Genomic DNA, 14,405 nt, shown 5'->3' with positions numbered 1-14,405 from the left:
AATGCCATTTTATTGTTGACTTTTTATGCTCTTCACTTAATGTTGCAGCAACAAAGAGACAACCGCGGTGATGTTGGCGAAACAATGAAAAGGTAAACCACCGTGAGGTGCAAATATTTAAATGTATAAACAACCTTCACATATACAAGGAGATTCAAAAATGTGTGCAAAGTCTCATACTCGAAGTCTTAAAAGTCCAGTAAAGTCTGACAATAAAGTGCTATGATGTATCATGCGTTCTTATCTCTTCCCATATGTTCTTATCTCCTCCGACGGGTGGCCAGCTTCTTGCCCGTTTCACAGGAATGGTTTCCTCAGGGTGCGGACTCTTTCAAAGGTTCATGTGTGAAGGCTTAACAAGACTAACGAAGTTCACAATTCTCAAAGACTGAATTCATCAGCTCAACTTTGAAAGAGTCCAGACCCGTCGGATGAGATAAGAACGTATGGGAAGAGATAAGAACGCATGATACATCATAGCACTTTATTGTCGGACTTTATTGCACTTTTAAGACTTCGAGTATGAGACTTTGCACACATTTTTGAATCTCCTTGTATATGTGAAGGTTGTTTATACATTTAAATATTTGCACCTCACGGTGGTTTACCTTTTCATTGCTTCACTTAATGTTGGCAGCATAGTTTGTTAGTTTTTTGCAAATTAAACAAATCAATTAAATATATCTATAATCACACTCCTAAACATGCTCACTGTGGGATTTACTCCCAAGTAAACATACATAGGAGTGTATTGTAAAGTGTGATAGTCTACTTTCCCTTAAAGCAGGATTCAGCCCATTATATTACAGTACTAAAGTGCTTCACAAATTTCAAGGCTATGTATCAATGTTCAGGGAAGGGATTGCATAGCAGGCAAACAGAAAATCTGAAATTGCCTTAATATGGTGAAAAATTAGACACAATCTGGATAACAAAAAATGCTGGGGTTTATTTGTAATATCTGTCTGTCTGTCTATCTTGGTTTCAACAATTGAACTTGTATGTACACATCTTTAAAAACAACAGTCATGGGCAATTCTAGAACCCAAGTTTAAGATCTCATGAGAAAATGCATTGTAAAGTTTTCAAATAGTGACTTTAACAGAAACATATTGAACCACAGGACACTTGGGGAATATTTTAGTATCTTTTCCTGTCTTGTAATGTCTTCTAGCAGGTGCCAGGTGCTTATTGTCTAACACTGTCTAAACACCATGGCCTTTTTGCTGCAATATTTCCAATGCCCTGGGTGTCCTGAACACCACCACTATATAATGGTTTTCTAAATCCTTACACTAGGAAGTCAGAGTGCACATAATTCCTGTGGATGACCAACTTCCCAAAGAAGTTTCAGGGACGAGCCGCCGTCTAACTGTCAAGGAAACTGAGATCGCCCACCTAACAAAGAAACATCTCAGTTATATCGACGCAGAAGCGCAGGAAAGGGAGATCATCTATACTATAACTTCTCCCCCATTCTTCTCTTCTGTGCACCAGTAAGGCTTATGTGAATGGTTACTTCTCATAAGAAAAGGGTGCATTTTCAGGATGTTGCATGGCAAAGCTGGTGATGGCCTAGCAAAACTGTGATTAGTAATTAGCATTTGTATTTGTGTTCCTCGGATAGGGGAGTTAAGAATATTTTCAAAGGAGTCTGACCAAATCCCATTTCCCCTTCTTGTTCATTCATGACGCTGGTCTCGATCTTGCTAGCTACCACTGTCATTTTCCATCCTTAATTTATGAACAGATGTAAAACGATTAATGCACACAAACTGATATGGTGAAGCTCAGCAGCGGTCAGAAGATAATGAACCAGCAGAAAGCAAAACACTGCCCCCCCCCCAAATTTCAAATCTGCGTTGAGAGAAGATGTGAATGTGCAGTTCTGTAGGGTTGCCATTTTTTTAAATAAATGAAAATATTGACACAAACATTGTTGAGCTGTTTTTTGGGCCACAGTTGTTGAGCTTTTTCTGCACCCACACACCCCCCCCCCCAAAAGATACAGTACAGTACAGGTCAAGTACAGTGGTACCTCGGTTTACAAACACAATTGGTTCCAGAACTCTGTAATGGAAAGTGGATTAATCTGTTCCAGATGGGTCCGCGGAGTACTCAACCTGAAGCGTACTTAACCCGAGGTATGAGTTTAATTGGTTCCGGAAGTCCGTACTTAACCTGAAGCGTACTTTAACCTGAAGCGAACTTTCCCACTGAAAGTAATGGAAAGTGGATTAATCCATTCCAGACAGGTCCGCGGAGTACTTAAACTGAAAATACTCAAACCGAGGCGTACTAAAACCGAGGTATGCCTGTACAGACTTCCGGAACCAATTGTGTTTGTAAACCGAGGTACCACTGTATTTTTATGCCAAAAAAATCCAACACTTCTGACACGGATTTCCATAAGCCTGGGTTTTCCTGGACATTTGTACCGATTTTCGGAAAACCCACCCGGATGCTATTTCCGACGGACGAATCTAAGGAAATCAGGAAAATCCCAAATATATGGCAGCCCTAGTTTCTGAGAATTAATGTCTCCTATTCGACTCCTCAGTTCTTTTTTGAAGCAGCAAGCACAGTCCAAACAACTGGATATAGACCGCAAAGTATGAACCTTACAATCAGTTCACCATTCAAGGTTTTGACCGTGTGGCTTCACATAGCACTGATAGATGGATGAAATAACAGGAATTTAAGGTTAAAAGCTACATGCATACACATCCTAATTGCATTTCATATTTTGCTTGCTTTGATTTCCGAATCCATTGTAAAATTTTCTGAAACAGTAAAGATGGGGAGTAGGATTATAACTTTTTTGCAACCTCATGTTCCTGTAGCTTAGTTAGGTGAAGTTTTGCTTAAAAACAAAAGATTGCACTACACTTCCAAATATTTTGAAAAAAGGTCACCCCGAAATCAATAAATCGATTTTTGTATATGCAACTCTATAATGTATTATGTAACATGCATAGTATGTATTATAATACAGGGGAAATGGAGCTTGCACATTTTCTAATGCTTGTACAATGTTTCAAACATTGTGCATTACTTCTTATTGCTTAGAATAAATCAAGGTTCTTCTGTGACGTTGTATATTGCCACTGAAACAAATATTAAAAATTAAGTTTAGTTGTTTGCCCACAAAGCTTTCTATAGAGACCAATATTTGGATTCTTCTAGAAAGTTCAAAACAGTTTTAGGAAGTTCCAGACAGCTGTAGAAGTTCAAAACTGTTCCATAAAGTTTGTTGTTTCTTAAGTGCTAATACTGAGTAGTAATGTTACATATATGGTGATTCCAACTTTGCATTTCGGGGTGACCTTTTTGCACAACTAAGAAGAATTGGTCCCCTTTTCAGTGTTTCTAAGCAAAAGTTCATCCCTTTATGATACAGGAAATAGTTGTGGATTTTTTTTGGGGGGGTAAAAAATATATAACCCTAATGGGGAGATGATGACTGTTTCTGGTGAGGGAAATCAGTTTTGGGTTGTACATTTGTATCTTCTTTTGCTATTTAAAAAGTTATATGATTCTGCATATGCGTTCTGCATTATGACAATACCTTTCTGTGCAGCCACATGGACGCTGGAAAATTGTTTATGGTTGACAGCATTCCTAAACTGATTAAGGATCCTATTACTCCTTCACTGATATCATTCACACAGGTTAGTTATCAAGGTTAAAACCTGTCACCCAGTAGCCTCACTTCATACAGTCGTACCTTGGTTGTCGAACGCCCTGGAACTCGGACGTGATTGTTCCAGTTTGTGAATGTTCTTTTGGAACCCGAACATCTGGTGGTGTTTTCACCGCTTCTGATTGGCTGCAGGAGCTTCCTACAGCCAATCAGAAGCCACAATTTGGTTTTTGGACGTTTTGGAAGTCAAACAGACTTCCGGAACGGATTCCGTTCGACTTCCAAGGTACAAATGTATATGAGATCTTACTGTTGTTGTTGTTTGTTGTTGTTGTTGTTGTTAAAATTTGTATACCGCCATATACCCTCAGGTCTCAGGGTGGTTACACTAGGTTAGAAAACCAGTGGAGTTTATTACTATACCATTTATGTTTACCAGGAGTAGCACACTGTGGCCCTGTAGATGTTGTTAAGCTATAGTTCCCACCATCCTTTGGTATTGGCAAAAGTGGCTGTGGCTGATGGAAGTTGCAAGGTATACTATAAAAAAAATCCTTCCAGTAGCACCTTAGAGACCAACTACGTTTGTCATTGGTATGAGCTTTCATGTGAAGAAGTGTGCATGCACATGAAAGCTGATACCAATGACAAACTTAGTTCATTTCTAAGGTGCTACTGGAAGGAATTTTTTTATTTTGTTTTGACTATGGCAGACCAACACGGCTACCTACCTGTAACTAAGGTATACTATGCCATGGATAGTAATGCAAGTTTAGATTTGGGGATGGGGGGATGAATATATCCCTTACATTTTGTTTGTTTGTTTTTGCTCCTAGCATGCCGTAAACCACATGAAAGTTGCTTACATGCCACCGTTGCAAGATATTGGCCCTGAGACTCAGACTATCCAGTTCACATTTTCAGTCGGCAGTCGACATGGCAACACTTTGCAGGGGATCTGTTTTAACATTACCATTGTCCCAGTAGACAATCAAGCTCCAGAGGTATGACTGTAATGCTAACAGGAACAGGAGAAAATAAGAGATTCAACATTGTTCAGGGTTGAACTTAGCTAAAGAAGAAGAAGCCGTTGTTTGGGCTTGTGAATTCCCCCCCCCCTTTGTTGTTTCAGCTCTTGAATGATGAAATTAAAGTATAATATTTTTAGCATTAGATAGTGTCTTCCCTAAACACATTTAAGAAAGTTATGTTTTGCTTTCCATCCTACTGTCTCAGAATAGAAACCACACATTATTTGGACAAACATGTGTTTCCCAAGCTTGCAGCTTTTCATTAATGTGAAAACAGGGCAGATTGTATCATTTTGTTTCAACATTTTTTAACACATGCAGTCAAAACACAATTTTGTCTTTTCTCTTATTTTTCCAACTTCCCACCTCTTTTTCCATGGAGTTGTTGTTTCTCTCCTTCTGCCACACCTTCTATCTATCAGATCATAACCACAATAATATAATTGAATTATTTCTGTTGCTCATAGCCCAAATTCTGCTCACAAGTTCATCATACTACTGTATAATATTTCTTTAAATTTATGGGATCTCACTAACTTTAAAGGTTGCCAATCATGGGCAAATTTCACAAAGCGCAACCAATATCTGTGTGTTTGTGTGTAAGTTGGTTATCCTAGTTTCTTTTTCTAAAATCATATTCCTAACTTAACGACAATTGTATAAAGCTTGCACTGTGGCCGTCCTGCAAATACTGTAGGTAGATCATCTCCCCTTTTCCAGCTGTGCAAAATGATGTGATGTGGTAAAAAAAGATTACCTCAAAGTAAAAGGATCGACAAAAGCATATTCTGAGAGGAACACTGGAACTTTTGTCCCTTTCCTTCTGTCCAGGTGTTCACAAACAACTTGAAAGTAGAAGAAGGGGGGTCATGTACCGTTACAGAGGGCCACATTTTGATTTCAGATGTGGACACCAAACAGGAGAACATCCGCATCCATCTGCTAACTCCACCTCTTCACGGAGCTGTTGAGCTGGCTGGGATTCCTATGAATCAGGGGGACTGGCTCACCTGTGAAGACCTGCACATGTCCAAAGTCAGGTAAGAAGGCGCTGAATATATATATGGCTACGCTGTTCTTGATGTAAAGGTAAAGGAACCCCTGACCATTAGGTCCAGTCATGACCGACTCTGGGGTTGTGGCGCTCATCTCGCGTTATTGGCCGAGGGAGCTGGTGTACAGCTTCCAGGTCATGTGGCCAGCATGACAAAGCCGCTTCTGGCGAACCAGAGCAGCACACGGAAATGCCGTTTACCTTCCCGCCGGAGCGGTACCTATTTATCTACTTGCACTTTTGGCGTGCTTTCAAACTGCTAGGTGGGCAGGAGCTGGGACCGAGCAACGGGAGCTCACCCCATCACGGGGATTTGAACCGCTGACCTTCTGATCAGCAAGCCCTAGGCTCTGCGGTTTAACCACTAATTCAGCCCATGAATCAAAACGGTACTGAGAGCAGAAACAAATGACTGTGATGTATGTTTTGATGGACTCCAGCAATTCACCTGTAGATTGAGGATCAAAGGTTGGAATCGCTCGCTCTTTCTTTCTTTCTTTCTTTCTTTCTTTCTTTCTGTCTGTCTGTCTGTCTGTCTTTCTTCTCTCTTTCTCTCTTTCTCTCTCTCTCTCTCTCTCTCTCACACACACCTTATTCCAAGCAACTGGTGTCCAGGAGCATGCTGCTTCTGACAGTGCAAGTGGAACTCGGACCTTGTGGCCAGTAGCCTCTTCCTTCATGAGTTTGTCCAATCCTTTTTTCGACGCGATCCAAGTTGGTGGGCATCACTGCCTCCGGTGAGAGTGTGTTTAGCTATGTGCCGCATAAAGAAGTACTTCATTATTAAAAACCACCACTCGCAAAAAAAAAAATACTGGCTTAGTAGGGTGACATTCTCTGAGAACTCTCAGCCTGTTAAATCTGTGAGCAGTAACAAAACCAAACTCAAAAATTATTTCATACCCATTCCTTGATTCCTTTTTCAGCCACCTAATTTAATGAGGGAGGGAAGCTTTATAGCTGCTGCTGCTGTTACACAATGGGCAGTAAGTAAGCCTTGTAAATAAGCAAGTGAAGCATGCCTAGTGTAGCATTAAATTAATCCCTGTGGTGGTAGCAGTACAACTACTAACTACTCCAGTGAAGGAGGAAGAGAAAGGTGGACCATAACTTCAACCTCTGGCTTCTTCTAGGTATGACAGGGAAAGGCCCCTGGCTGATACCCTGAGGAGAGTACTGGAAATAATATTATTTACGGTTTTGTGGGTGCTTTTTACTAGTTTTATTTTTATACGTTGTATATTGCCTTGATTTTTATTTTATTTATTTTTTAAAAAATGAAAGGGCAGGTTATAAATATGCAAATAAATACATCGCCCGGCTGTGAGTATGAAGGCTGCTTCCTGCAAGGCCCTTTCCACCTGGCCTAAGGGGGTGAGGCCCAGACTCACCAGCCCTACTGAAAAGGCTCCTTATGAGGCCAGAAGAACATCACCCGGCTATTGTTTCATTCATATATTGATTTAATATGCTGTACACCGCTTTGAGATTTTTATTAAAAAGATAAAGTGGTATGGAAATTGAAATAAATAAATACCCTAATTCATTTTGCAGAATGATAAAGTAGTAAGAAATTGGATTCTCAAGCATATGAATGCTAATCTCATCTATTCCAGTCAACCGGCTTTTTGGCAACTGGGCAAAAGGCAAGCTTTTCTCTGGTTCTGGCCTGGCAAGGGTTGGCAGACAAAACAACTGCTTGGTATCCCAGCTTCTCCTACAGGCAGTGGCTTCAGGTGCTTGGAAGTCCATCTGAACTCGAGAGAGTGGTTTGCGTGCAGAAGGTCTCAGGTTCAGGGCCGGCTCTAGGGGAAGGCTGGGTGGCGCAGGGCGCCAGGGCGCCGGGCTGCCAGGGGGGCGACGCGCGGCGGCCACCCACCAGCTGCGACAAGAAACGGGGCGGGAGCGCCGGAGCGATCTCTGCACCATGGCGTCAGGGTGCCCGACATGCTTAAGATGGCCCTGCTCAGGTTCCATCTTTGGCTTCTCCAGTTGGGACTAGGGGTGTCTGAAACCCTGAAGAACTGCTGTCACTCAATGTAAACAGTGCTGAACTAGGTGAACCAATGTTCTGCCTCAGTATAAGAAGAAGAAGAGTTTGGATTTGATATCCCGCTTTATCACTACCCGAAGGAGTCTCAAAGCGGCTAACAATCTCCTTTCTCCTCCTCCCCCACAACAAACACTCTGTGAGGTGAGTGGGGCTGAGAGACTTCAGAGAAGTGTGACTAGCCCAAGGTCACCCAGCAGCTGCATGTGGAGGAGCGGAGACACGAACTACCGTTCTTAACCACTACACCAAACTGGCCTTTTTTCTATGTTCCTTCCTAAGATCTGACACCCCATCCCCTTTCTTTGCCTTTCACCTCTATCTTTAACTACTTTAACTACTAATGTAAATGGTTAGATCTCTGGGCAAGGACTGTGAATTCTTGTGCATTGCACATTGTAGTACGGTAGGTGTGTGGTGCTGATGGCAGCAGTGGTAACAATGCAAACATTTGAAATGAGTTCAGAATCTTATCCCCGCAGGTATCTTCACGACGGTTCTGAGGTTCTGCTGGATCCTATCCTGCTTGCAGCTACAGATGGTATCAATTCCTTTGAGTTCATTCTGCAAGTTCAGGTCAGTGTGAGACTCATCAGAATATTAGTTCTCTGGAAGATTACAATTTTCAGGGGGCTTTGTGGTTACTTTAGAAACTGGGAGGTCTTGGACGAGATAGGGATCCTTCTTCACTTTTGAGGCTAATGTAATACATGTTTGATGGGTATTCTTGTAATAGATACCTGCACCTTTCAGGTTTTTTCTGCACTGTCAGGGATGAATCCACTCAGAATTAAATGTTGAAAAACGCAATGCATCACCGAATGAAGGTTTCATACTTAAAGGACTTGAAATCACTTGCAAATAAACACTGTGCTGTGTTTTGTATATATTCAGCCCTACCATTCTTTGCTAAAACTCCCTAGTTTATTAAAAGTCAAAAATCAGGTTGGATACATTGGGATGCTGTAGTCAATGTTGCTCATACTCTGAGTAGCCACATGGAGATGAATGGGCACGGTTAACTTAGGTCCATTCAGTGCTCTTTTCGGGGCTACTCAAGGGTACGTAGTACCAGCATCTCTTTTATTTGCATGGACAGGCGGAGTCCCCCCAACCCCAGGTGACCCCTGAGCGGAATAATGACTCAAGACAACATGCTATGGGATTAAAATTGGCCACAACTTTATTAAGTTTCAGATGCAGGGAGACCTTGGCTCAGGCATTGGGCGTTTATCCTTCCCAATCCCCAGCCGGGGATCTGGGAGACATCAGGGTTTTCCAGAATGTGTGGGGATTGGGCTGGCTCTGGAGAACATATGTTCAAGCAAGAAATTTAGATATTCTGAAAGATATGTGCTTCTCTGCATCTTTTTTATAGCTGCATCAAAATTTATATATATTTTTAAGTGTACATTTATGGGGTTATATCCAAATGTATACAATGGAATATGGTTGTAAACAACCATGCTTACACACAGAAATGAACGGCCAGCAGAGTTTTGCTCTCAAGCATATTTTTTTCCAGGTGAATCCAGTAAATGATGAACCTCCTGTCATGAATCCTGACCTCATTCCCTCCATCCAATGCCCAGAGGGTCAAGCAGTAGCCATCACCTCGGAGAACCTTTATGCTACTGATGAAGACAGTGAAGACATGCAGCTGATGTTCATGCTCGCTCGAAATCCTAAATATGGAGTTGTGAAGAAAGACGGGATTGTGGTGGATCGCTTTCCACAAATAGATGTCGTTTCTGGAGCAGTGGAATACGAACATACAAGTAAGCGTGAGCAATGCTCTGATCATATATCTTAGGGTTGCCATATTTCGAAAAGTTTGGCCAACGTTGTTGAGCTTTCTTTGCAAAATCTCAAAAAGAGTTTTTGAGCTATTTTTAATGAAATTCGCCAAAATGTACACTTCTGACATGGGATGCCAAACATCCAGATTTTCCCAGACATTTTTTACCAATTTTCGCCCATACGCTGTTTACAAGGGCCAGATACCGGCTGTATCCGGAAAATTCTGGACGTATCACAACTTTTATCTATCAAGGCCAAGCTGTGAGAGACTATAGATTGTTGCAACCCTATCTTGAGGATAAAGGTGGCTCCATTGTGTGGGGGTGGGGGTGGTATTGTTTTGTTTGTTATTATGGTATGTAATTTTGCAGAGACTTTCAAGGGAGCTGCTGGGGGCAGTTTGCAGGGAGATAGAGGAAATCAGTTTCCACCTGCCCACTTCTGCATGTTGATCTCTGGATCCAACCCATATTGAATAATAATGGATGTTCCTTGGAAGTTAAAATATTTTGGTTCATATCTTGAAAATAAAAACATACTGGCCATAGCCAAGCCAATTGTAAGCGCTTCTTAGTTTCATTTATTTCTGTAAAAGAGATTGGAATATACCTACTGTTTTAAGCAATAGGAGTTCATAATCCCTGCCAATTGTTTTCAAAATGGTTACTGGGGAAAATAGAGAAATATGAACATAGAATTGCTTTAACATGAATAAATCCTATATGTGGATTATCTCTTAAGTGATAGACATATGTATTGATTTCTAGATCATTAACATTTTTTTCCTGGGGGTAGCCTTTTTATATTATTTGTATGATACAGAAAAGATCTCTATACAACCATGTGGATGTCTTTGTTATTGTTCCTTACAAGACAAGGATGGGGAACCTGTGGCTTTCCAGTTGTTTCTTGACTACAACTTCCATCTCCCTGACTGTTGGCCGTGTTGATCATGGTGGATGGGAGTTGGAGTCCAACAAAATCTGGAGCACCACAGTTTAGCCATGAGGGAATAAGTTACCATAATAGAGTAATTTTAGAAATTCCTCCCGTTCTTCTAGTTTCTTCCTCATGACTATTGCTGAAAATATTTTGCACCTCGCATAGCTGCCAAGTATCCCGTTTCCGCCGGGAAAACCCCTTTTTTCCTACCGTTTCCCGGCGGTCTCCCATTTAGTTTTTAATCCCAATATTCTCCCTTAAATCGGCTTCTGCCGGTGGCCATTTTTCTGGTGCCGCTTTGCCCTTCTATGGGCACCAGAAAATGGAGGCTCCGGCACCAGAAGTCGCTTCCGCGCATGACCGGAAGTTGCGTGACGCGACTTCCGGTGGCGCTTTGCCCTTCTATGGGCATCAGAAAATGGCGGCGCCGGCGCCGGAAGTCGCTTTTACGTGTTTCCGGTCATGCGTGGAAGCGACTTCCGGCGCCGGCGCCGCCATTTTCTGGTGCCCATAGAAGTGCAAAGCACCACCGGAAGTTGCGTTCATGCAACTTCCGGTGTCGCGCGCTGCTGATCCCGGATCTTTCCGTCCAGGACTTGGCAGCTATGGCACCTCGGCATTTTAAACAAATGTTTCCCATAGATATTTTTGTCTTGCATTGCAGAAATATCCTTTCTTATCTCTTGTTGTTTCTTTCTTTGTTTTCCCCAGGTGGAGAGATTGGCTTGACCCCTTTATTTGATATCCTTACCTTTGTTGTCTCGGATGATGAAATTGGCCCAACAAATGAGTGTTGTTATGACGAATCTCCCTTTCCTCCTGTTCCACTCCATAAATCTTTTCCAGTATATGATATTAACATCACAATATTTCCTTTAGACAACCAACCACCATCCATTGTTACTGGTAAAATGTCTTTACAATTATTATTTTTTGTATGCCCAGCTGGCATGTTGAGAATTTAAGATTACAGTTCAGGTCATGTTAGGACAATGCTAAACTGTCTATGCTAACTTATTTCCAAAGCACTTAAGGTTTTCAAGCCACTGTACAAATATTTTTTATATATAAAAAAATTGTTTTTCAGTTTTTAAAACTTTTTTACAAACATACAAATCCAATATTTCCCCAATATACATATGTATATTTACTTTTTTCCCCTTTGTGGTTTCTTATATTTTTTAATTCTTCTCACTGCATTGCATCTCCCTCATTATTCCAATTAGTTATTCCCTACTTTTCCTTTAACATTAATTTTAACTGCTTGGTTTTAAATTAATCCTGCCAATGAACTTAAATGTATACAATAACTTTTCAAATATTCCATAAATTCCCCCCCATTCTTCAATAAAGTTTTTTTTCATCTTGGTTTCTTATTGCTCCAGTAAGTTTTGCCATTTCAGCATAGTCCATTAATTTAACCTGCCACTCCTTCTTGATTGGTACATAATCTTCTTTCCATCTCTGGAAAGATTTCCTTCTTTTAAGACAGTTGTTCCATGCATGCTTAGCTTAAAAATGTTGAAGTAAGGGATTTCCATGGGGGGCAGGATCACATAACCTAAATGAGTCCTACATGCCTAGACCAGACACTGCATCGATTCTCTGTGACCATTTCAATAGTTGTTTGCTTTTTATAACTGAGTGGCGTTATAGGAAAGGCAACTATTTTGCCAGTAATGTGTGCATGTCCACTGCTTTTCAATGAGGTATGTATGAGTAACTTTGTGATTTGCGGTCTATCACCTAAGCAATGTTCTGGAAATGAAGGATTGTCCCAGCAGGGAAATTAAGCACCGATGCATGAAAAATGGTTCATTATGAGCAATTCATAACAGCTCTCAGGCAATTAATGCTGTGACAAACAGAGGTAACTACCGATCTTGAGCACTGCATAAACCATACTGAACAGCTTATCAACAGAATTGTTTTGCAAGTGTGTTTTTTTCCTCCTTTCTCCCTCCTCATTCAATTGGTGAGGATGGAGAGTCATTGGTACGGCATGACTGGAAATCAGGTCCTCCCTAACTAGAGGGCATGTGTTGCGGTGCGATCTGGCAACCAAACCCTGTGTTGTGGGTGGGAACATTTGGATGGCCACAACACCCTATTGGAGGTCCCTCGATGCTGAGCGCAATCTGACCAATGAGATGCCAGCTAAATTCTATTGAGGGACCTCTATTTAAGCCCATGCATGTGTCCCTGAGCTTCCTCTTCTGGGCCAGTGCATTGGAACACCCGCCCACCTCTCCGTATATTTAGGGCTTGCATACTTGACCTTGCTATGCCATCGTGCATCGTCTGTTGTTGGGACAGGGGCATGGTAGGAATTTTCCCCACTTGGCTGATTGTCTGGTGCCATTCGGGTTTCACCTGCTGCGTAGCAAATCGTCACAACTTGTAAGGTTGCAGATAGGCTCTGGCTCAGGTGATGATAATAATAATAATAATAATAATAATAATAATAATAATTTTATTTATACCCTGCCCTTCCCAGTCCAGACTGGGCTCAGGGCGGCTAACAACAAGAATAGCAAAGCAGGCATAAAAGAAACAATTCAATTAAAATGCAGATTAAATACAATGTTAAAAATCAATTTTAAAATTAGGAATCTACAAGCGCAACCTCATTTAAATATCTGTAGGAGTGGCAGAACGGTCTGGCCATCCCTATGTGTTAAAGGAATCCAGGGACGCATTGTTGGTCAGCCCTGAGAGGGGTTGTGCCCTGAGCCGGAGTCCAGGGGGGACATCTGGCTGGTGGACTGGCTTGACCCCACTTTCCACTGTGCCGAGTGTTTCACCCAAGGCTGACCTATGGTGTGCCCTGGGTCAGTGCTCCCTGCAAGGGTGCAGGGAGCTAGTCGAACCAGAGCCTATGCAACCACTCACTTGATTGTAATCAATAAAGTTGTGGCCTAAATTCTGCCAAAAACCAAACCAAAAAAATTGAGTTTTGTCTGAATTTATTTCTGGTGGTGGTTAAAAGGTCTACAGATGCAAGACATTGCTATCAAGCAGATAGCAATGTTTTGCGTCTGTTTTGCGCCACCAGTTACAATCCTATCTAAACCGCATCCAAGATGGCGGACAGAGCTCCATTTGTAAGTAGAAACATTTGTAAGTAGAGTTATTCGTAAGTAGAGGTACCACTGTATTTGAGGCATTTCTTGAGCTTTGCAATTCCGGCTCCTTAAGTCACACAGTTCACTGTATCATTTCTTTGCAGGTGCCATGTTTGTTGTGGATGAGGGCACCTCGGCTGCCATTACAATTGACCACTTGTCTGCTGCTGATCCTGACACGAAAGCAGATGACTTGCGGCTTGTTTTAGCTTCTCCTCCCCAATTTGGATACATAGAGAATATATTGCCTTCCCCTGGCTTTGAGAAAAGCAATGTGGGAATAAGCATAGGTATGTGTGCCACAGGGAAGGGCAACTTGTTTTTAAATCTAGGCACATGGCCAATACCTCTGAAGTCCACTTTGCCTTCCTGTGGTCAGGGCAGTCTCGAGCAGGTCAGGCGCTCTGGCGCTGAGGGGCGGAGATCGCTCTGGCGCCCCCGCCCTCGCAGGGCGCAGCATGGTTTCCACGCAGCTTGCTGGGGAGTTTTTTAATTTGAATAAGTCTCAGTGAGAAAGCCACCCAACATTTCTCTCTGTGGCCGCACAGCATCTCCTGGGCCTCTTAATCCATCTGCTGCCTTAAAGAGAGAGAGCCAGTGTGGTGTAGTGGTTAAGAGCGTAGACTCGTAATTTGGGGAACCGGGTTCGCGTCTCCGCTCCTCCACATGCAGCTGCTGGGAGACCTTGGACTAGTCACACTTCTCTGAAGTCTCTCAGCCCCACCCACCTCACAGAGTGTTTGTTGTGGGGGAGGAGGGG

At 42.1% G+C, this 14,405-nt stretch overlaps 1 protein-coding gene across 6 annotated transcripts in view; it reads left to right on the top strand.

Moving 5' to 3' along the window:
- FREM1 (FRAS1 related extracellular matrix 1) overlaps window positions 1–14,405 on the top strand; it is an 89,889-nt gene that overhangs the window by 27,947 nt on the left and 47,537 nt on the right. For all 6 annotated transcript variants that reach the window (XM_035140801.2, XM_060269023.1, XM_035140804.2 and 3 more), the window contains 8 exons: window positions 1,300–1,496; window positions 3,581–3,671; window positions 4,480–4,647; window positions 5,506–5,714; window positions 8,261–8,354; window positions 9,304–9,556; window positions 11,232–11,426; window positions 13,750–13,935. In XM_035140801.2, coding sequence (XP_034996692.2) covers window positions 1,300–1,496; window positions 3,581–3,671; window positions 4,480–4,647; window positions 5,506–5,714; window positions 8,261–8,354; window positions 9,304–9,556; window positions 11,232–11,426; window positions 13,750–13,935 — 1,393 coding nt within the window. The remainder of the gene's footprint in view (window positions 1–1,299; window positions 1,497–3,580; window positions 3,672–4,479; window positions 4,648–5,505; window positions 5,715–8,260; window positions 8,355–9,303; window positions 9,557–11,231; window positions 11,427–13,749; window positions 13,936–14,405) is intronic.

The sequence above is a fragment of the Zootoca vivipara genome, chromosome 16, assembly GCF_963506605.1.
Source record: "Zootoca vivipara chromosome 16, rZooViv1.1, whole genome shotgun sequence".
Classification (NCBI taxonomy): domain Eukaryota; kingdom Metazoa; phylum Chordata; class Lepidosauria; order Squamata; family Lacertidae; genus Zootoca; species Zootoca vivipara.
This window is presented reverse-complemented; position numbering and strand designations above follow the sequence as displayed.